We start from the raw sequence: 26113 nt of genomic DNA on the forward strand, positions 1-26113 counted from the left end.
AGAAAATTTTCACTTTATTACCCCGGCAACGCCAGGCCATACCGCTTGATAAATCCATGCAGCATAAATCAAAATGAAAATCATGGGGAAGCCCTAATTTTGAGGTTTGTTGTGTGTCGATATAACAAACCTTGACCATAACAACCCAGCACAAGTACTAGTATGCCCTGTAACGCAGGGCCGTTCTTCTAGTTCAATAATATAAGGCAATAATCTATCAAAGGCTTGACTAGCTCAATGGTAAAATTTTTATCAAATGAGTTTTACAATTGTTTTCCAGAATTTCCGGGTTTGCGGTGAGTCAGCAACGAGCACACTTTTGCTCAATAGACGATGTTTATTGATTAGAAAATGCAGAATAAATGAGATTTATTGATTACAATTCCACAAGGACAAGCAAACACACATCAAAAACAAGAACAAGTGGTAACGATGACGTTAGATCTAGTTTGTCAATCCCAGAATCCCCGCGTTACCGTTACAGCACAACAAACTGTTCCTTAACAGTGAAAATCACTTTCCGCGACAAATGAGCGGGGAGCCAACACTCCGGCAAAGCGGCAAAGGAACAAAGCCAAGCGACCCGTACGTAATCCTCTGGCAGACTCTGGCAAAAACGCACCGCCCGAACTCGTGAGACTCCCCCCAAGGATATGAGATTCCCCCCCAGTTGAGGCTCCCAGCGGTTAAAGTTGAATGTTTATTTAAGTTATCTCGTGAGATTCCCTCCTAACTATGGAACTCAAGCGCGTACTATGGTGCAAAACAAGTTATCTCGTGAGATTCCCTCCTAACTGGAATCCAAGCGCGTAGTTACTTAATTACTGTAATTTCCCTAATATAAGGCGCACCCGTGTATAATGCGCACCCCAAATTCACTTGTAAAATCTAGGGAAAATTATTGTACCCGTTTATAAAGCGCACCCTAATTTTAGCACCAATAAATCGAAGAATACAAGAAAACAGAGCTCGTGTACAGATACAGAAATGTCATTTTACTGACTGGTGAAACACAGCACAAGCATAGCACGTAGGCAGTTCAAAACATTTCCATAAACTGACAATATTTACGGTAATTATATGATTTGACAACTTCTCCAACTTACCAGAATCTAGGAGAAAATAAAACAGATGTGACTTTTCTTTTAAAGGCTGCTGTATAACTTGCTCGTTTCATCATGATGAATAAATGTTTCTTCCATGGATTGATACGATAAATTAAAAGTGGGGACTGAAGTCGGAAAACTGAAAAAGCGCATCGCTGTAGACTGTAACAAGAGGAACTATTGTTATTTGGGTTTGAGTTTCCCGAGGGACAGATATAGTTGACGGACACAGGAACTCTGTGTTGTGTTACGTTTGTTATGGTCTGAGTTGCCGAGTTGCAAGAAACGTTGACTCAAATGCGTTCAAGAAACTACATTCTGTGCTTTATGAAGAGTGAAAAAAGCAGAATTTAACACAGAAGAAATCATTCGACCAATCAGTGTGGTATTACCGAAACAAAATGGTGACCTCATGTACCGTAATAGTCGGCAACGGATCACCGCATATGTTTTCTTCAACACAACATGGCCGTGTCAATAAAAAAAAATCTGTCTTTAGATATATATATAATATCTATATATTTCTGTCTCCATCCATGTACCCGTGTCTAATGTGCACCCATGATTTTACAAGTTGATTTTGGGAAAATTATATATATATATTCGGGAAATTACGGTAATGTCGTAAGTAGGGGTACGAATGTAATAACTATAAAAGTAAATTGTCATTTTAATTAAACTTTTCATTTCACCATTGGCCCGACTGTTACTTTAGAAAATATTTTCAACAACACAATATAAAGAACTACGAATGGGAATGGGAGTTTTGGTCTACTCCCATTTGGCACATTAAAATTCTTCATCCTAAAAAGAAAGTCAGACTCCTATTCGTGTCTCATCAGCTGAACAGGACAGGCTGTAATTCAAGCATTCGTTTCTCTTAGTTTTTTTTTTGTCTCAGGGGATGCAAATTCATTCAGAAATTGCAAGTTTTAAGTATTTTGCATGTGAATTATTTTGAAATTTAAATGCTGACGTAAAATACCCTCCAATTCCGCAATAATCCATATGTAAGACAGAATACCGACAATCACTGGCGATATCCCAACAGAGCTTTAAGACTCACTCGTGATGCCCCATGCCCAACTCGGGAAGATAGGGCAGCTTCTTGATGCGGATGATGGAGTCATAGAGTGATGGCTGGAGCGCCTGAGCCACGGCATTGGCCAGAATCACCGCGATCATCACGGGCAGGATGTGCGAAATCTGACCGGTCAGCTCGAAGACGATGACCGCCGTGGACACGGTGTGAGTGACGGCACCGGACAGCGCTGCTGCACCTGCAGCAGTTGGGAGGATAAATATTGGTAAGCGTTTCCAAATAAATCATCTAACAGATGACTGGAGACGCTCACCAACTACAGCATAACCGCCAGGCACTATGGGATACACGCTGCCGTCGGCATGGATACCGCCAGGAAACACGGCAGCCATGATCTCTCCAACCAGTCTACCAAATGCTGCGCCTAACCATCAAACACAGTCACAATAGTTTTTTTTCATGATATTAAAATGAGGAATTAATCCAAACTCACCGATGAGAAAAACCGGCATAAAGGCCCCACACGGAACGGGCATGGTGGTAGCCACAGCGGACATCCAGAACTGAGAGGACAGAATTCATCTTTGGAAATTTCATGTACAACCAAGTAAATCGTATGTAACTACAGTTGTATGAATCCCGAATGACCCCCGGAGGCAGAGTATAAGCACTGAACAATCACTTCACGCATGCGCAGTACGGGTAGCAAAACCAAAAATAAATCACCTGTGACCCCTGGTTGACCCCCGGAAAGACATACATTTAAGTGACAACTGATTTCCGGTCCTGACAGAACCTTCTCGCGTAAACACGACGATTCTTAGCACAAGCCAGGTGAGGGTTGCACCGTCTCCAGCGAGAGCAGGCAGTGAGCAACCAAGAAGCAACGGTCCCAAACAAATACCGACGACTACCAACGATGCGACAAGTCAAAAGCAGGACAGCCAAACCCACTGGGAAGCAGTGTCCAGCAGCATACAACTGCCACGCGAGAAGAAAAAAGGAACCGGAACTTTTGTTTTCAGTGTAATATAAATGAGAAATCTTTGGGAGATTTTGATAATAATAATAATAATAATAATAATATTTAGGGTTGTTCCGATCATGTTTTTTTGCTCCCGATCGTTTTAGTTTGAGTATCTGCCGATCCCGATACTTCCCGATCCGATTGTTTTTTTTTTTTGCTCCCGATTCAATTCCAATCATTCCCGATAATTTTTCCCGATCATATACATTTTGGGAATGCATTAAGAAAAAAATGAATAAAACTCAGACAAATATATACAGTGGGGAGAAAAAGCATTTGATACACAGTCAATGGGAAAACCCATTGGCAGTGTATCAATTACTTGTTCTCCCCACTGTACATTCAATACAGTACATAAGTACTGTATTTGTTTATTATGACAATAAATCCTCAAGATGGCATTCACATTATTAGCATTCTTTCTGTGAGAGGGATCCACGGATAGAAAGATTTGTGACTTTTTATATTGTGACTAAATATTGCCACCTAGTGTATTTGTTGAGCTTTCAGTAAATGATACTGTAGCCATGCCCAAATGCATGATGGGAAGTGGAACCATGACTGTACGTAGTGCTACCAATTGATATATCTTCTCTGCGTTGGGAAATAAAATAAGGTGTTAAGAAAAAGATCAATTGCTACCTTGCTTCTCCACATTGCTTCCCATGATATTTCTAATCGTAGGGAGAGATTGTAAGGCTTTAGCCAATTAAAAAAGGCCCCAAAGGCTGCCAAAATTCACTCTGCTCATTTAACGCTGCCTTTTATCGCTCTATAAAGGTAAAACGGCACCATTACAGATTTAGCGCGACAACGCGTGAGTGGGTCGCGCAGTGCATGCATTAATTGCGTTAAATATTTTAACGTGATGTTTTTTTTTTTTTTAAATAATCACCGCCGTTATCGGGATAAATTTGATAACCCTACCTTAAGCCTAAACTAAAGACTCTGGATCAGTGTAACATATTATGTCTGTAACGTTAAATACAATTAGAAAACGATTTAATTAAAAAAAAAAAAAAAAAAAAAAATTTAAAAAGGCATGGCCGATATTTTTTTGCCAATTCCGATACTTTGAAAATGACGTGATTGGACCCGATCGATGATACATTTTATTTGAACGCACCTTTCTGGCACTCAAGGTCGCCATACAATCATTTAAAACATTTAAACACATTAAAAGTGAGAAAATGAAAGTATCTAACGTATAAGGAAATTTAATATACTAAAAGAGATATAAGGGCAATTAAAAATACCAGAACCTAGTGATTATTGTGGATAGGCTAGTCTAAACAGGTGAGTTTTGAGTTTTGATTGAAAAAGGGAGAGGGAATCTGTGTTCCTGAGGTCGGGTGGGAGTGAGTTCCAAAGCCATGGTGCAGAGGTGAACGGGGGGGACAGACAGTTGTATGGAGGAGAAAGATCTAAGGGCACAGGAGGGTGTAGTAACATGAATGAGATCGGACAGGTATAGAGGGGCGAGGTTATGGATGGCCTTGAATGTGAGGAGGAGAACTTTGAACCGTAATCGAAAGTGGACCGGGAGCCAGTGAAGCTGTTGGAGGACTGGAGTGATGTGGTGGATGGATGGGGTACGGGTTATGATGCAGGCAGCTGAATTCTGGACCAGTTGGAGTTTATGGAGAGTTTTATGAGGGAGGCCGAAGAGGAGGGAGTTGCAGTAGTCCAGGTGGGAAGTGACAAGGCTGTGAACCAGAATTGCAGCAGAATGTGGGGTGAGGGACGGGCGGAGGCGATTAATGGTGCGTAGGTGAAAGTGGGCAATCTGGGTAATGTTATTGATGTTTGATTGAAAGGAAAGTGTGTTGTCAAGGATTACTCCTAGGCTCTTGACTTGGGGGGAGGGTGAAACAGTGGAGTTGTCAATAGTAAGGGATATGTTATGGTTTTTTGAGATGGTGAATTTAGAGCCAACAAGGAGCACCTTAGTTTTATAACTGTTAAGTTTTAGGAAATTGTGGGTAAACCAGATTTTTATTTCAGTGATACACTGAATGACAGTAGACACTGATGAAATGTTTTGAACAAAAGCTGTAATACAATACCCGGTGTGGCGCTACCTTCATAACGATGAAGAGGATGAGCGTGATGAAGACGTTGACCTGTGGGTGCTTCCAGCCGTGGTGGTGGCCAATATATTCAAACTCCTCGGCCACGCCGTGGCGGCACCATGTGCGGTTGTCGAACAACGCCACCAGTGACTCGTGCTGGGTTAGCTAAGGGAAGTCACAAACATGACTCGCGTTTTACAACTTGACTTGATCGCCATAGTATTCAAAGCACTTGTCTTTTTAAAAAAAATATATATATACTGTATATATGTATATATTTTACAGCCCATTTTCCAAATGGAATCAATGCATTTCCCCCGTTGAACTTAACCTTTTTTTTTTTTAATTATTGTTATTTTTAATAAATACACTATCAAAAAAATGGGCGAAAAGTAGAATTTTGAAGATTTCTTTAAATTATAGAAAAAATATGTTTTCATTATTGTTTTATTGATACATTAAAATTGTTTTGATTGATTTACAAAAATATTTGGTTGAGTAGAATTGGTTAAATTAGAAAATATTAAAATTAGGGAAAAAAATAACAGTTTTATTATATACAGTGGTACCTCTATTTACGAAATAAATTCGTTCCAGGACCTAGCTTGTAAGTCGAAATGATTGTATGTCGAGCAGGAGTTTCCCATAAGAACACATTATAATTCCATTAATTCGTTCCACAGCCCGAAAACCTACACTAAATCCTTAATAAATACTGCTAGTACCATTAGAAATGGCAATTATACATAGCAAAACAAATAAATTATAAATAAAAATCAGAAATAACATAATAATTATAATAAAAATATCAATAATTACTCCTGTAATAATGTAATGAATCGGACTGTAATGTGGCGGACGTGTTTTGCGTGCTGTACCTGAACGCACCGTGGATGACATAACAGGGTAAGAAAGGTGCAGCTGAGATTTTACTTTCTCTTGTAACGTTCTGTTGTTGCTGGCGTTAACTTCAGCGGAAAGTAGACGTGTTGTGTTGCACAAGTTCTGAAATATATGATTAAAAACCTGACGATCTCTTTGGCGATGGTACCACAATAACAATTGTCACCTTAACTTATAAAGACTGGCGAATGGAAGTCGTCGGAGGAATATTGTCGATCCAGTTCAACGATGCGCACACCAGGCTCATATTTTTTTTACCATTTCTATCTTCATTTTAATAGTAAGCGTCACCTTCTTCCTTTTTTTTCACCACCTGCACTAACATTCTTGGAACCCATGATGATTTCTCTCACAAGAAAATCCGCCGTGCGTCCGTCTTGCAAGAAACTGCGGCGCTGTCAGAAATTGTCGTATTCCGAGCATGTCGTCGGATGCAGAAACAAATAGCGAGTCAAATTTCACGTTGGATGCCGAAAAGATCGTGTGTCGAAGCGATGGTATGTCGAGGTACTTCTGTATTTACCTATTTTATTCAACTTTATTTTAACATTAATCCAATTCCTTACTTATAAATGAGAAACTGGAACTTGAAAATAAGAATAAATTATTAAACGTTTTCGAATCAAAGATTATCCCTTATATATATTATATTTGTATTATTAATACATTATTTTATGCATTGCACACAAATCTGTATTACTTTATCAAATAATTTTCCAATTAGGTATAATACATTTTATAAAATATAGTTCTTTCCCATTCATTTTTAAAAGTTGATTTGAAATAATCGTATCATTAAGTTATAAACTTAATGAAAATAAAATTATTAGAATATTCAGCTTCACATTTTACATACACATTATTACTTTTTTAAGGGTCTCTTTGAGAGTGACCAGGATGGATAGAGTCAGGAATGAGCATGTCAGAGGGACAGCGCATGTTAGAGCAGGGGTCCCCAACGACTGGGCCGCGGACCGGTGCCGGTGCGCATTTGGTACCGGGCCGCGCAGAAATAATAAATAATTTATTAACAACTGCATTCTGGCCGATTGACTTTGGCCTGTGCCGCTTAACACACCAATATCCCTGTCTACGCTAGATATACAACTACAGGATATGAGGTTGTCATAGAAATGCATTGATTGGACTGCTGGCAGTACATCTTGTTTTGTATATCTATGTGCGCTTGGCCTCGATAATAACGTGTGACATAGGTCGCCCATCACATATGTTTCCGGAAATAATTAGCTCCACACTCCAATGACTGAAAAACGGATGTCTTTGGACAGATTTTTTTTACAGGGAAAAGGTGAACCTGACGAGCCAGAAGATGAGCCAACAACCTCGAAGAAAACAAAATCTATTCTACTTCCCAATCGCTAAAGACCCACAAACTGCGAAGGAGTGGATTCGTGACCCGTATGTGAATAAACCGAGTGCTTCGAGCATGTCCGTGCAACAGGAATATCAGCTTGTAGAGATCGCAAATGACGGCGACCTTAAACGTACATTTGAGACAACAACTCTACCGAGGTACTGGATTAAAGTCATTTCGGAATATCCTGACATCGCTAGGAGAACACTGAAAACTGTGCTACAATTTCCAAAATCGTATCTTTGTGAAGCGGGCTTCTCTCACTCTCCCATCTTGGGAGATTCAGCTACTGATTCGGCGGGTGAGTTGTATTTTCATGCATTCGCATAACGTTAAAAATGAATGCGAATGCAGCAATTCCAAAGTACACACTACAAACTTTCTTTAATGAAAGGAATATTAACTTACCTTTGCCATGTTAACTGCACACAACAACAGCTCTCTCACTTATCGACTTCGCCGTGTCGTTAAGCATTAATTTACGCCATTTTCGTGTTGCACATGTATGTTTATGATGTACATAGTATGGGAGCAAAATTTTATAAGGGTGCGAAATTTGACAACACCGGTCCGTGAAAAAAAGACCCAAATCACACCGGTCCGTGGTGCATAAAAGAATGGGGACCCCTGTGTTAGAGGATTTGGAGATGAAGTCAGAGAGGCTAGATTGAGATGGTTTTGGCATGTCCAGAGGAGAGATTGAGAGTATATTGGTAAAAGGATGCTGAATTTCCATTGCCAGGCAGGAGATCTAAAGGACGACCAAAGAGGAGGTTTATGAATGTAGTTAAAGAGGACATGAGGGTAGTGGATGTAAGAGCAGAGGATGCAGAGGACAGGGTTAGATGGAGACAACTGATTTGCTGTGGTGACCCCTGAAGGGAAAAGACGAAAGGGAAAGAAGCTTTCTAAAATGTATACAGCCTCTCTTGCTGAAACATTTCAGCTAAAGCTCAGTGGAACCCTTACCTGGCCAGCCATGAACTGCCCAAAGCCCGGAGGAAAGGTGAGGGTGGACACTAGCAGGGTGACGATCGCCGGATACGCCAAACGCCTGACAGGAAGAGATGGACTGCGGGGTCATTAATGGGTGAGCTCTTCATCCAGATGGGGGAAGCTTTTTAATTTTTCAAGCACAGATTGTGAAAAAGCAGCGCCCCTAAATAGCTCCTGTGTGATGTGTGAGACTGACTGACCCAAATAAAATGCTGCCAGGCCAATTTTAAACACAAGTGTAGGGGGTCATGAAGCACAGTTTTGATCTTCTAGCAGTAAATTTCAGTAATATTCCATTTAAAAGTTGCCCAAACATTTTTTTTTTGCAGAATGAGCAGAAGTTAAATTTAAAGTGGGAGGAAAAGTACATGAGCCCCTTTGGATTTCTTTCAATTTCTGTTTAAATTGGTCCTTAAAAATGTAGTCTGCCCATTAAAAGAATAATGTTTAATAATTTGCTAATGCCACACAAACAATCACACACGGTCATATTGTCATCTCAAATAAAATGTAAACAGGACAGGGATTGAAAAGTAAATGAAACCTTACATTCAAGATGAATTTTAGAACATTTTACTTATTATGTTACCATGTCAGGTGTAGGGTCTTTCATGTTGAAGATGTTTCAAAATTTGCTGTGTGTGTGTGGTTGGGCAGTGATGGGGGGACGTGCGTGTGTGTGCGTGGGCTGACAAACATGTGCATACTCCATTTGAAATACCTTGTTAAAGATTGATCAGCTTGTTAAAAAGCAATGAGGTTTTAGCTCTGATAATGTGCAATAATCCCCTGGGTGTCAACAACACCGTCCTGCTGCTTTGTGGTGGGTTAACAATTAAAGGGTTCCTGTGCGGGTGACATTCAATTGCCTGTAAAGGATGAGATACTTACTTCCTCAGCAAGAGCTTGTTAATGGTCTTTTGCCGCCTCATGCACTCCACGATGAGCCGGTTCAGGTAGACAAAGAGGGCGCCGCCGAAACCACATGCGATGCTGCAAAACAACGATAATGATATCAGAAAACAATAATCATAGGCTCATGCTTTTAACTCTTTGCTATCATTAATGACAAGACGTCCAATCCAGTTCAAATCTGTTTTGACTGGGAGGGCTGGCAGTTTAAATTCACAAAAAAGCGAAAACAAAAAAATTCTGATTTTGGCCATGGTTACCCCTCGTATAGTATACAGTATGTCTCATGAAATGTCTAAAAATGATAAGAGTCAAGAATTCCTGAATGTCAAACACTTTTGGAAAAATGATACACATGGAAAGAAATGGACATTTCTCCTTTTTTTTTTTTTGTGCCCACTCTATGTATTCCACTGATTCAGAATCTATTCCAAATTACGGGCTCATTCCCAATGACCTGCAATCTTTGTGAAGTGATATTTTGTCAGGTTCAACAAGAGTCCTTGTATTATGACATTATCCAGCCTGAGCACTTTTCCCCTGCTGGGAAAATCTAAAGACTGTTGTAGGTTTGATTATTCAGATGACTTGCACAATTAAGTTTGAAGGGCAAGGTGGTATGGAACTCTGCATTGAGCAACAGCCAATGACAATTTGATGCCTGCAATTAAAACAAGAAGAATATTTTGATGAAGTAGTGGGGAGTTAGAAGACAGATGCCTCAGAGAGACATCTAAACAAGTTCCCCTGACAGAGCAATTTAAACATGATGTACTTCCCGAATTAGTGTTTTCACCTAATAGCGGAGGTAACTAGAGGAACACTGTAAGAATGTGGAGTTCTACCTAAGCAGGTAAAAGCACAGCATCATGCCCCAAATGTCATCACTCTTTCTCTTCTCATCATATCACCTACCCTGCAAATTTGATTGGTATATACTGGACTGTCTCAGAAAATTAGAATACACAATATTCTAATTTTTTGAGACAGTCCTGTGTATATATACAGGACTGTCTCAGGAAATTAGAATACACAATATTCTAATTTCCTGACTGTCTCAGGAAATTAGAATATTGTGTATTCTAATTTCCTGAGACAATTTCCTGACTGTCTCAGGAAATTAGAATATTGTGTATTCTAATTTCCTGAGACAGTCCTGTATATATACACAGGACTGTCTCAAAAAATTAGAATATTGTGTATTCTAATTTTCTGAGACAGTCCAGTAGGCTATTCTGTTAACAAGTTGTCAATAAATTAGACTTTGTGACTTCTGTAACCTGAAGGAATCTAATGTTTTAGCCAGATTGCCGGAATCACGCTTGCCGAACCGCCGGACTCGCGCTGGCACAGCTCGAATGACCCGGGCCGGCGAAAACTCGACAACCCGGCCAAAAGACCAAACTCAGCGCATTCACCTTAGTCTTAACCCTGTGTACTGACTCCATTTTGAAAGCTGGAAAAAGACTTCAAAACACAAGTTGACAATTTAATCAGGTCGGCAGTGATCTAACGGCAAGGCAAAACAGCAAGACCCAGGCGAGGAGGCAGACTTGCTCCAGGGTCGCCATATCACAAGTCAACAAAAGGTTTTTGAGAAAAAATGACAACGATTAGTTGAACATTCTTTTTGAAGGGTCTCGCATGGCGGGCCGTGGGCAGGTAGATGGGGGTGTTTGGGTCTTCTTCTGTTGAAGATTTGGGCGAGCAAGTTTGTGTGTCACAGTTGCTGGGTCGTGGTTAATGAGGCAACTGAGGTGGGAGGTTCGGTGCGCCTCATGGTCTGAGAGGTGCCGAGCTATCAAACTTAGGGTTCTTTTTGTTATCGGGTGTTGTGGTAGTACAGGACGTCCCACCATTTGTTCTGGACTGTCCTGAGGAGCTGATTGCGGGATTTGGTTTTGCAGACGTGGACTTGTAGATGTCTTGCCTATCACCTGGTAGTCAGCGTCAATCTTGCTCAGTCAGCTGCATGACGCATGCGTTGGGCTTCTGTGTTCAGAAGGAGTCATGTATCTCTTATGCTCTATGTCAAATATATTCTGCTTGTTTTCCTTAAACTATGATATAAATGCTATTTATTTTATATTGGGTACATTAGAGTAATAAACAGTCAAACAGTAAATACGAGAAAAGATAGTAATCCCTGATTGATTATATTAAGTTTGTTAGAGTAATACAAACAGTCGAATGGTAAATACGAGAAAAGATACTATTCCCTTCAAACCTTTGAACTCATTTCCCATCTTTCATTTCATACAGTGTTGTTTTCGTCAACGATGACGATAATGAAAACATTTTGCCAACGAACAACTTTTTCATGACGATGACATGACGATGACATCACGATGACGCGCTGAAAACGTGTCTTGGGAGACTAAAACATAACGAGATGGATGCTAGTTGTCATCTTACTACACGAGAACAAGATGAAACTTCACCATAGTTTCCGTCCTAAATTCACACGTGTGATATTTTCTTATTGTATGTGTAGTTAGAACGCATTTAGCAGTGTTTGGTCGTGTCACTTATGTGACGTGCTGCATCTCCCCCTACCCCCCGCCCCATTCAAGGCTCATTTTTGGAAACATGTGTGCCAGGTGCTGCTTGGTAAGCTTTGTTTTCTTATCGTGACTAGATATGCCATGTTGCCTTAGCCTTTACAGCAGGGGTCCCTGATGAAGGGCCGGGGTCAGTTTGTAACAGAAAAGGTGTGACGATTGCAGGAGTGCCTAAATGTAAAAATTTATTGTTTTTCAGAGAGCCACAATCAAATAACCCTTTCTGGATTCTTCACGGAACAAAAGTAAATAAAATAAAAATAATATAATATAATATAATATAATATGAAAATAAATAATAAGAATAATAATATTAACACTATTAATTAAATAGATAATAAGCAAATAACCCTCTCTGGGTTCTTCACAGAAAAAAGCCAGAAAATAAATAACAATATTGTAAAAAAGAAAAAAAAGTTCAGGGGACAGGACCAAATGTGGAGGCAGGCCGCATACGGCCCGCGGGCTGTAGTTTGCGGACCCCTGCTTTACAGGTCTGTGCTGAGTGATCATCACACACTAAACTAACTTCTAGCATTAGCATAGCATTCGCGTTAGCATTAGTATCTAGTGCAGTGATTCAGTGTCTTCTTAAACTCTTAAACTCTTGGTAAACATTTTACATACAGTTCATGGCGTCCAGTTGAGTTTAATTAATTGCAAATAATGTTCTGTTTTCCTGCAGAGTGTGTATTATCGTCATTAAAATGGTGACGTCCTTGTAGACTCTATAGTTGTGTGCTCGTCTGTCATGTTCATTTGAAATTGTTTCGAACCTTTTATTTATTTATTTATTCATGGACTAAAACTTTAAAGTTGATTGACGAAAACATTTTGAGAATTGTCGACTGAAACAAGGCAAAGATGAACACATTTGAAATGACTAAATATGACTAAGACCAAGAAGTATTTTTGTCCAAAATACTACAATTAAAATGGCTGCCAAAAATAACACTGATTTCATATTACATACATGTCCTGCAAAATTGATAATAATCCCTTATTTCATTCTTGCATTATCTTAAACACAAGCTTACAGACAGACATGCGGAACTGAAAATATAACCTTCGCCTTTCGTAGGTTTTACCTACTGACAGAGGTAACAAAGTGAGATCTGGAGCCATCGCTCTGGCCGGTCCAACAACAAAAGTAAGAAAGTTGTAGGGAGTTAGAAGACAGCAAGTAATATCCCTCAGACAGCAATCTAAAGGAGCTGTCCTGTGATTAGAATAAAAAAAATATATCTCTCTCAAAATTGTGGCAGACAACTTGTTAAAAACTGGGGGATGAATGGAGCGGGACATCGACAGAAGGATTGGTGTGGCGTCTGTAGTGATGTGGACTCTGTATTGGTCCGCTGTATTGAAAGAGCTGTGCCAAAAGGCGAAGCTCTTTTATCTGCCAGTTTATCTACGTTACAACCTTAACCTATGGTCATGAGCTGGTGGTCATGACCTAAAGAACAAGATCACGGATACAAGCGGCTGAAATGAGTTTCCTCCACAGGATGTCCAGGCTCAGGTGAGAAGCTCCGTCACCCGGGAGGGGCTCAGAGAATAGCTGCTGTTCCACCGCATCGAGAGAAGCTAGTTGAGGTGGCTCGGGCATCTAATTACGATGCCTCCTGGACGCCTCCCTGGTGAGGTGAACCAGGCATGTCCCTCTGGGACGAGGCCACGGAGCTGACCCAGGACACGCTGCATGGGGAGACTATGTTTCCTGAATGGCCTGGTAATGCCTTGGGATCCTCCCGGAAGAGCTGGATGAAGTGGCTGGGGAGAGGAAAAACTGGGCTTCCCTGCTGAAGGTGCTGCCCCTGAACTACAACCTGACTTCGGATAAGCGGGAGATGATGGCTGGTATGAAAAGCAGTGAAAAGGAAATAAAAAGGCACCGAAGGGGTTTGAACCCAGGATGTTCTGTTTACTAGACGGGCACTTTGACCAGCTAAGCCACAGCTCCATATGCAAACAAAACATATAACAATCCACCTATGTAGCAGCAACAAATAAGGCGGAGAAGGGTGAGGGCTGCAAACGCAACCTGAAAGTACCCATAAAGTTTGAAAAAGATGGCTATCCCAAAAGTTGCATTTGTTGTCTTTGTTGTGTGTAAAGTTGCGTTTGCAAAGCACAACACATTTGCTGAAAGCAAATGCGGAATTGAACTCATTAAAGGAAAGCACCACTGGTTGGACTTTAACCAGTAGCCACAGGATACACATCTGATTTATTCAGGCACATAGAAACAGAAGACAAGGGTCGCCCTCTTTCTTCACGCTGATGTCAACGGTGAGGATGCTGGCGATCTCACCCTGCATCCCTCCCACTTTAAATGGATTGCACATCCATTGCCCCAATGCTTCTGCAACATGATCATTCACTGCCAGCCTTCTCGGTCAAAATGGATTGCACATCTATTATTGTTAGTCAATGAGTTATCTAAATACTGTAAAAATGAATTTTAAAAATTGCTTTACCAAAGATCTGCGATGTAGCAAGGGCATAAACAATGAACCGTGATAAAGAAGGGCAACGGTGTATTAAAAAAGATAACTGTAAAATGGAGTAAATCAATGGGGGGAAAAAAAGTTAATTTCATGGCCGGATCATCAAACACAAATCAAGGCAACTCAAAAGGAATGCAAAATGAGGAGGCTGAAAGAAGGGAGAAGTCCTCGGCAAACAGCTCGGGGGTTGCTAGATGTCGGTACGCCTCACCCGAGGATGGCGAAGGCCGGCAGCTCCTGAAGGTCGAAGGGAAAGTCCAGACGGAATCGAGTCTTGAAGAGAGCGGTGATGGTCTCTGAAAAGAAAATTCAGGTAACACGTGTGGCATACAGATAGCCACCACAGAGTAAGAATTTTCTGAACTATTAAACTTTTGATGGACTAGTCTTTGACAAGCAGCATAAACTGTCACATACCTTCATCCTTATTCCACACAGCCAGCACTCGGAAGATGAAGGCACTGAAGGTAGCAGCAAAGAAGCCCCTCCAGTAGTTCCTCACCGCAAAAAACGTTGAGGTGACCTCGATACTGAACAACACCCCTTTCGGTGCGTAAACACAAAAACAAACTACCCTCTCACAATCTCACGCAAAACATTTGATCCAGTGACAGTAATATTGCCTTTAGTAGCGAGTTCTTCACTCATTGGCTACCATTGGCGGCGATAGACCGCCAATCCCCTTGGGGAGTTCAAAAGGATTGGACATCTCCTGCTGTCTGTGGTAGTCAACAAGTTAAGTTGGCTATACAGTGGTATGATAGTGAATCTGAACTTTTTGGAATTTCTTACATTTCTGCATAAAATTATAATCAAATGTGATCTGATCTTTGTCAAAATCACACCGATGAAAATACAGTGTCTGCTTTAACTAAAACCACTCAAACATTTGTAGGTTTTAATATTTTAATGAGGATAGCATGCCAACAATGACAGAAGGTGGAAAAATAAGTAAGTGAACCCTCTGCCTAAGGAGACATAAAGAGCCATTGAAGCCATTTAAAAAAAAAAAAAACATTTTCAGTAAGGCATACCTGGGAAGAATTGTCTTCATGAAAAGCATTGTCTGATGTGCATCATGGCTCGGTCAAAAGAGCTGTCTGCAGACCTGCAATCAAGGATTGTTGATGTTTATAAAGCTGGAAAAGGATACAAAACCATCTCTTAAAAGTCTGGATGTTCATCAATCGACAGTCAGAGAAGTTGTCTACAAATGGAGAGAGTTTGGCACCGTTGCTTCACTCCATTGGAGTGGCCGTCTACCAAAGATGACACCAAGAGTTCAGCGCAGAATACTCAGAGAGGTAAAAAAGACCCCTACGTAGAGTGTCCGCTAAAGACTTACAGAAATCACTGGCACAGTCCAATATTTCTGTGCACATATTAACTATATGAACAAAAATGGTGTTCATGGGAAGACTCCACGGAGGAAGCCACTGCTGTCTAAAAAAAATTGTTGAAAAACATTGTTGCTCGTTTAATGTTTGCAAAAAGGCACTTGGACACTCCACAGAAGTTTTGGCAAAATATTTTGTGGACCGATGAAACCAAAGTTGAATTGTTTGGGAGTAACACACAATGTCATGTGTGGAGGAAAAATGGAACAGCTCATCAACATCAACACCTCTTCCCCACCGTGAAGCATGGTGAAGGGATCATCATGATTTGGGGCTGTTTTGCTGCCTCAGGGCCTAGATAACTTGCAGTCATTAATGTTTTGTAGGAGAACCTGAGGCCGTCTGTCAGACAGTTGAAGCTAAAGAGAGGATGGATGCTGCAACAAGACCATGATCCAAAACACTGAAGTAATTCAATGTCAGAGTGGTTTCAGAAGAACAAAAACACATTATGGAGTGGCCAAGTCAAAGTCCAGACTTGAACCCCATTGAGATGCTGTGGCATGATCTAAAGACAGCGATTCATGCCAGACATCCCAGGAATCTGATTGAACTACAGCAGTTTTCTAGAGAAGAATGGGCCAAGATTAGTCCTGATCGATGTGCAAGACTGATATGCAGCTACATGAAGCGTCTGGTTGAAGTTATTGCTGCCAAAGTGGGGGCCACAAAATATTAAATGTGATGGTTCACTCACTTATCCCCCCCCCCTTCTGTCATTGTTTGCAGACTATCCTCATTAAAATATGAAAACCTATAAATGTTTGGGTGCTTTTAGTTAAAGCAGACACTGTTTATTGACAAAGCTTAGATCAATCTGATGGGGATTTTATGCAGAAATGTGTTTTCAAATACTTTTTCATACCACTGTGTGTTTAAACAGCTTTTTCCAAATGTCCCCTTACCTCCAATGGGTGCAGCAAAGCAGCATCCCACACCCACTGCACAAGCAGCTGACAGCATTTCGGTGTTTCGCAACTCGTTCTGTTCAATCGGCGTCATATATGAAACAAAAAAAAAAAAAACAGTACAGAGGGGACAACATTTACAGTGGAATCAGGCGCCCTAACTATAATCATGTTGTAAGTTGTTGTAGTCTATTAAAGAATTGAAAAGGGAAAAAAATATTTCTGTCTGTGTAGACCAGACATGTCCAAAGTCCGAGAGTCGAAGGAGAACGCCACAAAGGCTAGTTGCGAGATTGTTGAAATTATTAATTTAAAAAAATAATAAAGCAAATGTGACACAAGGAATGGCTTCCTAAAATTTGCTTAAATATATTGTTCTACAAAAAGAACGTCAGCCAAGGTCGGCCCCCCACATTTTTACCACACCAAATCTGGCCCCCTTTGCAAAAAGTTTGGACACCTCTGGTGTAGACTGTCAGTCATTCAGGTCACAGTAACATGCAAAGGCAGAAACGACAATAGTTCTTGTTTGTATTATCTGTTTTGAGTAAATGTTTAAAAACGACTTGCAATTCTGCCTTGTCTCACAATAAAGATGTTTTTGCCATTTTATTCAATAAGAATATTTAAAAACACCATTTGTAATGTTTCACAACATTCGACGTTCTGACATTAAGAATAAATAACGTCAAAATGTTTGAGCACATTACTTTGATGCATTGTTTGAAATATATTGAAAATGTATCATCTTCTAGAAATATTTTATTTTTTTCACAGCATGCAGCCAGATTTTCAGGTCCCCCCATATTAGGGTGGCCCTCTGTAGGGGGGTGAAATTTCAAACGAATAATGTCTATGCTCCAAACCCGGATTCTTGTTCCTTTTGACCCAGAAACGTGCTGTGCAAAGTTTCATTGAAATCGGAATATATTTAACCGGTGCTCAACGACTCTGAAATTTTACTCAGCGAACGCTAGTCACAAGCACTCCAGGTCCCCCTCCCACGTTGCTCTCGTGGGAGTATTAGCCGCTTTCCTCTCCTGGCGGGGGTTATGTGGCTGCTAGCCACTCATTGTCGCCCGGTCCGTGCAAGCGTTCTCTTCCTGGTGTCCGGGAACTGGCGCCGATGGTCCGCGACGACCTGGACGAGGAACTGCAGTTGTTCTTCGTCCTTCGTCAGGAGCCGGTTATATTCCTGAATCAGGGCGACGCCTCGTTCCGCGTGGTCATTGGTGACCGACAGCTTCCCCAGCGCTTTGCACGCCTTGCCGTACGCCTCATCCTTCTTCCAGTCTGCCGGTTCCAACGCCAGGAATCCCTTGTCGATGGACATCTTGTCGAAGAACGAGGACGTATTGGAGGTCACAAAGTCCTCAAGGCTGCAGCCGCTGATCGCTGAAGCGGGAATGGTCACTCGCTTCTGGGCTGTGTCGTTGCCATCCTTCTCCTCAATCGACGCTACCATCTTCTTCTTTGTTTCTGATGAAAACCGGTCGTCGAAGAACGCCAGGGCTACCAGCTCTTCCGAGAGGTACCAGAGGTGGCCGAGGAGCTTGTTTGTCGCGGCCTTGGAGACCTCCGCGTCCTCGTACCCGTCCAGTGCCTGAAGCAGCTGAAGATCGTTGAGCGGAGCCGCGACAGCAAGTGGGGCTTGCGTCCAGGCTTTGCTGTAGAGGCGGGCGGAGAACATGGTCACCCTCAACAGTCCGCGCTCCTCCTTCGGCGTCAGTTTGAACTGTCCCCTGAACAGCCACACCTTGAGCGAGTACAGCACTTTGCTCATCCACCGAGCGTGGTGCATGGGGCCAGGGGCACGGAAGCGGATTCCGCGGGGAGGTACGCCGCCCAGAAAGATGACGGTTAGTTCCAGAAGTTCCCGGTAGTCGTCCCGAAGGTCTGTCCGCTCTTTCAGGGCCTGAAGGAACCACTCGATGTCGACCTCTCCTGCTCCATCCTCGATCGGCTGGAACTCGCCTTGGTTGATGAAGGGCCACCTCTCCTGGAAACGCTTGAACAGCAGGACAGCAGGCCCTGTAGTTGGCCCCATCACCGACGTGAAGACCGCCTCGATCACGAGCTCGAGAATGTGATGCCGGCAGGCGAGGTAGAGGAGGTCGCTCTTCAGCTGCCGCTCAATCAGGGTACACGCCCTGGTGTGGCGACCCGTGTTGGCGGCGGTGGTGTCAAAGGACATCCCCACGACCCGGTCAGCGACGCTCCACTTCTCCAACGCCTCCACGACGGCCTTCGCTGCATTCGCCCCTCTTCCACTGGGAAGCTTCGCCACCTGCAGCAGCTGAACCTCCCCTCCCCCAGACACGAAGATGGGCAGGCGGTCGACGTGGGCGTTGCTGGTGAGATCCAGCATCAGCTTCCCGTCCCAGTGGACTACCAAGGGGCCTTCTACTCGCAGCTTTTCCTTGAGGGCGGAGGCCAGTTGCTCGCGGTGACGACGGCGCTGGCTTTGGATCGATGTCCTGTTGATGTTGTACTCAACTGTGTCGTGCCCCAGGGCACGGGCTGTCTCGGTGAGGACGAATACTGCGCCACGGTCGCTCACCTTGACGCGATCCAAAGAGGCCGCCACGTCCGGGGTGACGATGTTGAGGTTCGCTCGAGGCCGTTTGGGTGGGACTGGGGAGATACCACGTGTGGGGCTTCCTTCGGCGCTGGTGCTAGAGGAGGTTGAGGACGAATCCTCCAACTGGACTCTTGCCGCGGACGTCGACGCCTCCAATCAGAACGCACTCCAGAAACATGCAAACACGTTGAAAAAGTACTGCCAAGCACTAGACAAATCCTAGACAGAGGAAAAGGAGCACTAGACGAGAGTTGCCACACACAGTCCTTGGTCCATAGTCCACCAACGAGAGCATCTGAGAACAGAGCCGCGGCATTTGTCACCGACAAAGCCCCTGTATCGTTGAACGTGAAAATGATCTTATATAGTAAAACTTTAAGGTCGTTGAGCACCGGGTAAATATTATTCGATTTTTTAAAAAAAATTACTCGCGTGGTTTTCTCATGGAGTGGAACAAGAATCCGGGTTTGGAGACTGAATTTTCAAACTTTCGAAAATAAGGGCCACCCTACCCCATATGTCCTTGTACCCCCAAAATTGCATGTCTTCACTGTTGCAAACGAACGATCATCTTGAGCATACACAGACACTTGACATTCAAGCAAATATAGGCTGTCCAAGAAATTTTTTAAGTTTTTGTATTGAAATGGTGGACATTTTTACACAGACCGATGTGTGATGACAGAGCAGACAAATGCAAAGCGTCCAGCTATCATGCCCACAGAATGAACGTGATGAGTGGGAAGACGTTTGAGCAGCCTTGCGAAATCCTTCACAGACTTCGGCTGGTTTGTGTTTTTCCAGATTTCTGCCGCTTTTAAAGTTAAATATCCAAAGTCTTATAAAACAGTCAATACAGTGGTATCTTGACATATGAACGCATCGACATGCGTTTTTTTCAAAATACGACGTAAAATTGGACTTGTCATTTTAAATGCTCAAGCTTGGACAATTTATGGCAGTGTCGCAATTTCTTTGTTTTCCCACAAGAAGTTAGCACATCGGATTTTCTTATGAGAGAAATCATTATGAATCCCAATAAGGTTAGTGGAGGTGATAGTCGTGGTGAAAAAAGGAAGGTGACGCTTACCAGTGAAATTAAGAAAAATCATAGAAAAATATGACGTGTGTGTGAGTGAATTGGCTAGACAATACGGCCGGAATATCTCTAAGAACTCGCTGGTCTTCAAACAGATGGAAGTCATCAAAATGGTCAAAGCATCTAAGGAGACGATTATCCTCTCTAAATGTCGTAGCGCTATTTCGGAGGAGATGGAATGCTTTCTGCTGATATTGATTAAAGATAAAGAGATTGCTGGCGATTTGGTCACTGAAGCAATATTATGTCAGCGAGCCAGCCTCTAAAGGTTGAGGTGACAATAAAAGCACTTTTTAAATTTCCTATCCACTCCTACTTATCTTTCAATGTGTAATTGTCATTTGTAATTGTGCCTGCAGTATTTATTAAGGATTTATGATCATAGGTTTTTGGGCTGTGGAATGAATTAATCAAATTAGAATGTACTAATTTTCGGAGTATAAGACGCACCTGACTATAAGCTGCCACCCACCAAATTTGACACCAAAACTGCATTTGTTCATAGTTACACCGCACTTGACTATAAGCCGCAGCTGTCCTCACTGTATTAATGGGATATTTACACCAAAAGATTTAAACCGGTAACACTTTATTTGACAGCAGCATCATAAGACTGTGTAACACCATTTACCATAAGACCAAATGAACCACCATAAAGCTTGGCTATTAATGAATGCTTATGACAGATGTATGACAGATGTTAAGTATCCTCTGGCAAATTATGTCACCAACTCCAATTATGTCCAGCTCGGATCTTTTACATCCATTCAAAAGTGAGATCATTTGCCGGATGACAATAAATAACATCTGTCATAAGTAGGGCTGTCAAATGATTAAATTTTTTAATCGAGTTAATTACAGCTTAAAAATGAATTAATCGTAATTCATCGCAATTCAAACCATCTATAAAATATGCAATTTTTTCTGTAAATTATTGTTGGAATGGAAAGATAAGACACAAGGCGGATATATACAATCAACCTACTGTACATAAGTACTGTATTTCTTTATTATAACAATAAATCAACAAGATGGCAATAACATTATTAAACTTCTGTTAAAGCGATCCATGGACAGAAAGACTTGTAGTTCTTAAAAGATAAATGTTAGTACAAGTTATAGAAATTTTATATTAAAACCCTCTTAATGTTTTCGTTTTAATAAAATTTCTAAAACTTTCAATCAAAAAATAAACTAGTCGCTCACCATTGTTGATGTCAATAATTACACAATGGTGCTGAAACCCATAAAATCAGTCACACCCAAGCGCCAGCAGTGGGCGACAAAACAAAAAAACACAAGTAACGACAAAACAAAAAAACACAAGTAACAAGTGCACATGACGCTGTGCTGTCATTTTAATCTGTTTGAGCGGGGCATGTGCGTTAAATGCGTCAATATTTTAACGTGATTAATTCAAAAAATTAATTACCGCCCGTTAACGCAATAATTTTGACAGCCCTAGTCATAAGCATTCATTAATACTCGTGGCAGTGTCATGTCATAATTATGTCAAATAAAGTGTTACCAGACACCATAGACACAATTAATGAAATAACTAGAACAGTAACCGAAGAAATAATTCGAACAGAACATGAATTTTGATTATTATTTACATCTGTAGTGCTGCAATGCATGCTAGGAGGCATGTTGAATGACAGCATGATGTCTCCAACAAGGGAGCAGTGATGGCCAAATCAAGCTTCTTGAAGCAATGAAGCTTTGCAGCCAATTGGTTCGTGGTGGTTCATTTGGTCTTATAACAGTCTTATGATGCTGTCGTCAAGTAAAGTGTTACCTATTAACCCAAATAAATCAACAAATAAGCCGCACTGGACTATAAGGACTATAGTCTGAAAATTACGGTATTCCTGTGTGAAATCCGTCTCGACATACGACCATTTTGATAAACAAACCAGGTCCTGGAACAAATTATATTTGTATGTCCAGGTACCACTGTATCCTGCCTGTAATTAATATCTGTATTGTAAACATTAACTGCTGTCACTGATGGCAATTGGCTTTCGGTCCATTTGAATTGGGATGGCTGGCAGTGAACGAAGATGTTTCAACGACATTGATGGCTATAGTTGTCCAATCCATTTGCACTGCGAGGGTTGGCAGTGATGATTCACCACCTGCTTTCCCACTCCAATTGGATCATACGCCTATCGCCGTCAATGGTAACGAATGCTGGATGTCAAGGATATAGAATAAATGCTCAAATGGCTTTCCATGACTAATGTTGATGGAAGTGGCCATAAATCATACCTTGCTTCCCTCAAAGGGCTCTTCCTTTAGCAATAATAGTGGTGGGGGGAAAAAAAAGAGATGTGTGAGTAGTGAAGGTGCACACAAGTTACCTTTTCTCCCTTACACGAGCAACAAATGAAATCTCAGTCTTTGTCGCGTGGAAGACCGAATGAACCTCTTCCCGGACTGATTACACTTTAATGGGAGGTCGACCTCCTCACACTATTCGAGTCTAACTGAGAGCAGCGTCTTTCCCTCCACGTCACCGGCATCCGTCTTCTTCCGGCGTGTGAAGTCCGAGCTGTGGATGTTAGAAGGTGCAGAGAGCCAACATCAAGCTCCGACTTTACCTCAGTCCAGGACCAAAGGCAAGAATTTTGGAGTAGAAAAAGGGTACATTTACTCTGTTTAAGTGACACCATCTTGATTTTATCGCTTGATTAAAAAAAAAAAAAAAAAAAAAAAAAAAAGCACAGGTTCACTATCAGTTGACGGGAAACGGGGCACGGGCCAGTCTGTATGGGGCCTATTTTCAAAAACTTAAATTTCAAATATTTTCAAAACCAAAGCCGTGAGTGACCTGAATCCAAAATAGGCACCTCCATTAGGCGTATATGAGTCTCCATGAGCAGCGGCACCAAAAAAATTCAAAGCTGTTCCCTAATAAAACCCCAATTAATTATTTTTTATATATAAATATAACAAAACTTAAAATGGCTATAAAATTCTCAGATTTTATGCTAAATGCACAAAAAAAAATCACCAAATACAGAGGTATTCACCTATATTTTCAGAATCAATAGCAATATTTAACATACAGTATAATATAAGTTTTTGCCCGAAATAACGACTTCCATTTTTTTAATTTAGTGCAAATTTGACATTAGGTTCAACAGCTAATAAATCACTCAAGTTTCACATCAGAAACTTAATACTTGAGGAACGCATGCAGAATCATCTTAATTTTACTCAACAAAAGCAAATTTTGCATTCATCTATATTCAGTCACAACAAATTTAGGTTGAATTCCGATGTCACTATTGCCTCAGCACGTGTTGCCTGCTAACTGGCCCTCGTTGTTTTTAGATTGAAATGTTACATAAAATAAAACATATAAAAGCTGATTTTTTTTTGTATGGATGAAGAAATGTCTAAATTACTATTTTTTATACCAAAAAAACGGACAGTTGGCTGAAAATTACCTGATTATTTGAATGTAAAGTTACGCTAATGTGTATGGATACAAAATCCAACGTGGAAGCCACCACAAAAAAAAAAGAGCTTTTTAAGTTGAAAGTTCTTTTAAGTAAATCCTTAAATCCTGGAACTTTGATAGATATGAACATAAAACAGTCTTGACTCTTGGTAAATATTTACAGTGCTGGCCAAAAGTAATGGCACCCCTGCAATTCTGTCAGATAATGCTCAATTTCTCCCCGAAAATGATTGCAATTACAAATGCTTCAATGCAATCATTTTCTGGGAGAAATTGAGCTAAATTAATGTTAATTTTTCCCATTCATTTCCTTTTTTCCCAGCGTTTCAAAGTGCAGGCATGGTGCTATTTTATATAATAATTACCTTGAATCCTCAACCAAATCACTCTTGAGACAGTCCTGCCTGCTTGTATGCACTAACACTTTTGTCCTGTTTCCACCTAAATCCAGTGTTAGAACACTGCATGTGTTTAGGTTTATTGCAGTGAAAGCACCACTACGCTCTGCCTGGCACAGCCCCCAACGGGAAGCGGTGGCGCATTGTCTGTAGGAGCTGTCTCGTCAACTGATAGTGAAGTCTACGGTTAATCTTAAAAATGCAAATCTTAAAATGGTGCATCACTGCCATCTGATGGCGGGTGTGCATTAGTAAAGTTGATTTTAAAATTGCAATTCAGTGAAGCATTCTCAAACACGCCCCATGGATGAACCTTTACACTCTGTTACCTTTGCCGTTGTTGTTGTTTTTTGACTAGAATGAATAATTCATCACTGTTGAGGAGTAATAATACAGATAGTCCATTCTCACCATGTAGATTCCTCCAAAAACAGCAGCCATAAGTTTGCTGAGAAGTGCGGCGCACAAGCTGGCAACATGTACAAAAGGCCCCTGAGGAGCAAGATGGAGAAGAACAGGATGTTAGTGGACCATTAACCTGTTTGAACATAGAAATCCAACATCTTGCACGACAGCTAACCCATAAGGTGGACAGTAATGGATGAACAAGAAATGACTTGAGATACTTTGCTTAGTATTTTGACAATAGCAGTGCTTTGACCAGCCTTCAAATCGCAAATAAATTTTGATGAAGCAGCCTTTCAGAGCCCTCTTCCAACCCGATGGGGAAGCTGTCATGCATCAAACGCAATATATCCGCTACCTCCTTCCCCAGAGGCATGCCGCTGCCCAGAGCACAGGTGAGACCGATGACCTTGGCTACAAACGTCTTAAAGGTCAAGTACTCCTTCAGGACCACCCCCCTTAGGATGGTCTTCATCTCCGGAATGCCTGAGCCTGAGTGACGACAAATGCCAGGTGTTGTCGTGATGGAGCGTAGGGAAAAGAGGAGTTGAAAGAAAGCAATTACACAGGAATAAACGAGGGGAAAAAAGGCAGGGGTGCACTGATTGATATTCATAATCTTCTGTACGCCTATCTAATCACAGAGATATTTTATGGATTTCCTGCCGACGTGAGTGTGAAAGGGATGCACGTCCACGTCCTTGGAGGCCTTATGGCGGCTTACAGGGGCAATTACATTATGCAAACACAGAGTAGCAACAGCCCTGTCGGACGATACCGAACATATGTCGGCAAATTAAGTCTGGAGAAGTGCGCCTCACCCACGGCCTGAGGAGCCAAGATCTGGGTGAATCCAGCAGAGAACGTGATCAGCACCACGGGGTAGCTGACCCAGGCGATGTACTGCAGGAGCAGATTGCTGTCCAGGCCGCCGTACATCCACTTCTGTGCTGCACACAAACGCAACGCATGTAGTATTGTACATGTAGAAGAGATGAAAGTTTGACCTCCCTGATGGAAACTCAGTAAAAGGGTCGTTCCAGAATTGGAGGATATTATGGTTTCAAAATTCTTAAAAAATAAGCCTTCACATCACTGATATTCTGTTACATGTTTAACAATTATAGGCGGCACGGTGGCTGAGTGGTTAGCACGTCTGCCTCACAGTTCTGAGATCAAGGGTTCAATCCCAGGCTTCGGCCTTCCTGTGTGGAGTTTGCATGTTCTCCCCGTGCCTGCGTGGGTTTCCTCCGGGAACTCCGGTTTCCTCCCACATCCCAAAAACATGCATGGTAGGCTGATTGAACACTCTAAATTGCCCGTAGGTGTGAGTGTGTGCGTGAATGGTTGTG

At 41.7% G+C, this 26113-nt stretch overlaps 1 protein-coding gene across 3 annotated transcripts in view; it reads right to left on the reverse strand.

Annotated features, from left to right (window-relative positions):
- The window catches only part of clcn2a (chloride channel, voltage-sensitive 2a), a 91056-nt gene that overhangs the window by 14604 nt on the left and 50339 nt on the right, over positions 1–26113 (reverse strand). For 2 of the 3 annotated variants that reach the window (XM_057857267.1, XM_057857266.1), the window contains exons 4-16: positions 25583–25711; positions 25120–25253; positions 24768–24848; positions 22761–22784; positions 16807–16885; positions 14922–15047; positions 14716–14800; positions 9413–9514; positions 8495–8579; positions 5257–5412; positions 2642–2711; positions 2462–2572; positions 2173–2386 (exon numbers count right to left, since the gene is read on the reverse strand). In XM_057857267.1, coding sequence (XP_057713250.1) covers positions 2173–2386; positions 2462–2572; positions 2642–2711; positions 5257–5412; positions 8495–8579; positions 9413–9514; positions 14716–14800; positions 14922–15047; positions 16807–16885; positions 22761–22784; positions 24768–24848; positions 25120–25253; positions 25583–25711 — 1396 coding nt within the window. Of the gene's footprint in view, positions 1–2172; positions 2387–2461; positions 2573–2641; positions 2712–5241; positions 5413–8494; positions 8598–9412; positions 9515–14715; positions 14801–14921; positions 15048–16806; positions 16886–22760; positions 22785–24767; positions 24849–25119; positions 25254–25582; positions 25712–26113 lie in introns of all 3 variants that reach the window. The other variant, XM_057857265.1, reaches the window with a different exon arrangement.

The sequence above is a fragment of the Corythoichthys intestinalis genome, chromosome 14 (assembly GCF_030265065.1).
Source record: "Corythoichthys intestinalis isolate RoL2023-P3 chromosome 14, ASM3026506v1, whole genome shotgun sequence".
Taxonomy (NCBI): Eukaryota; Metazoa; Chordata; class Actinopteri; order Syngnathiformes; family Syngnathidae; genus Corythoichthys; species Corythoichthys intestinalis.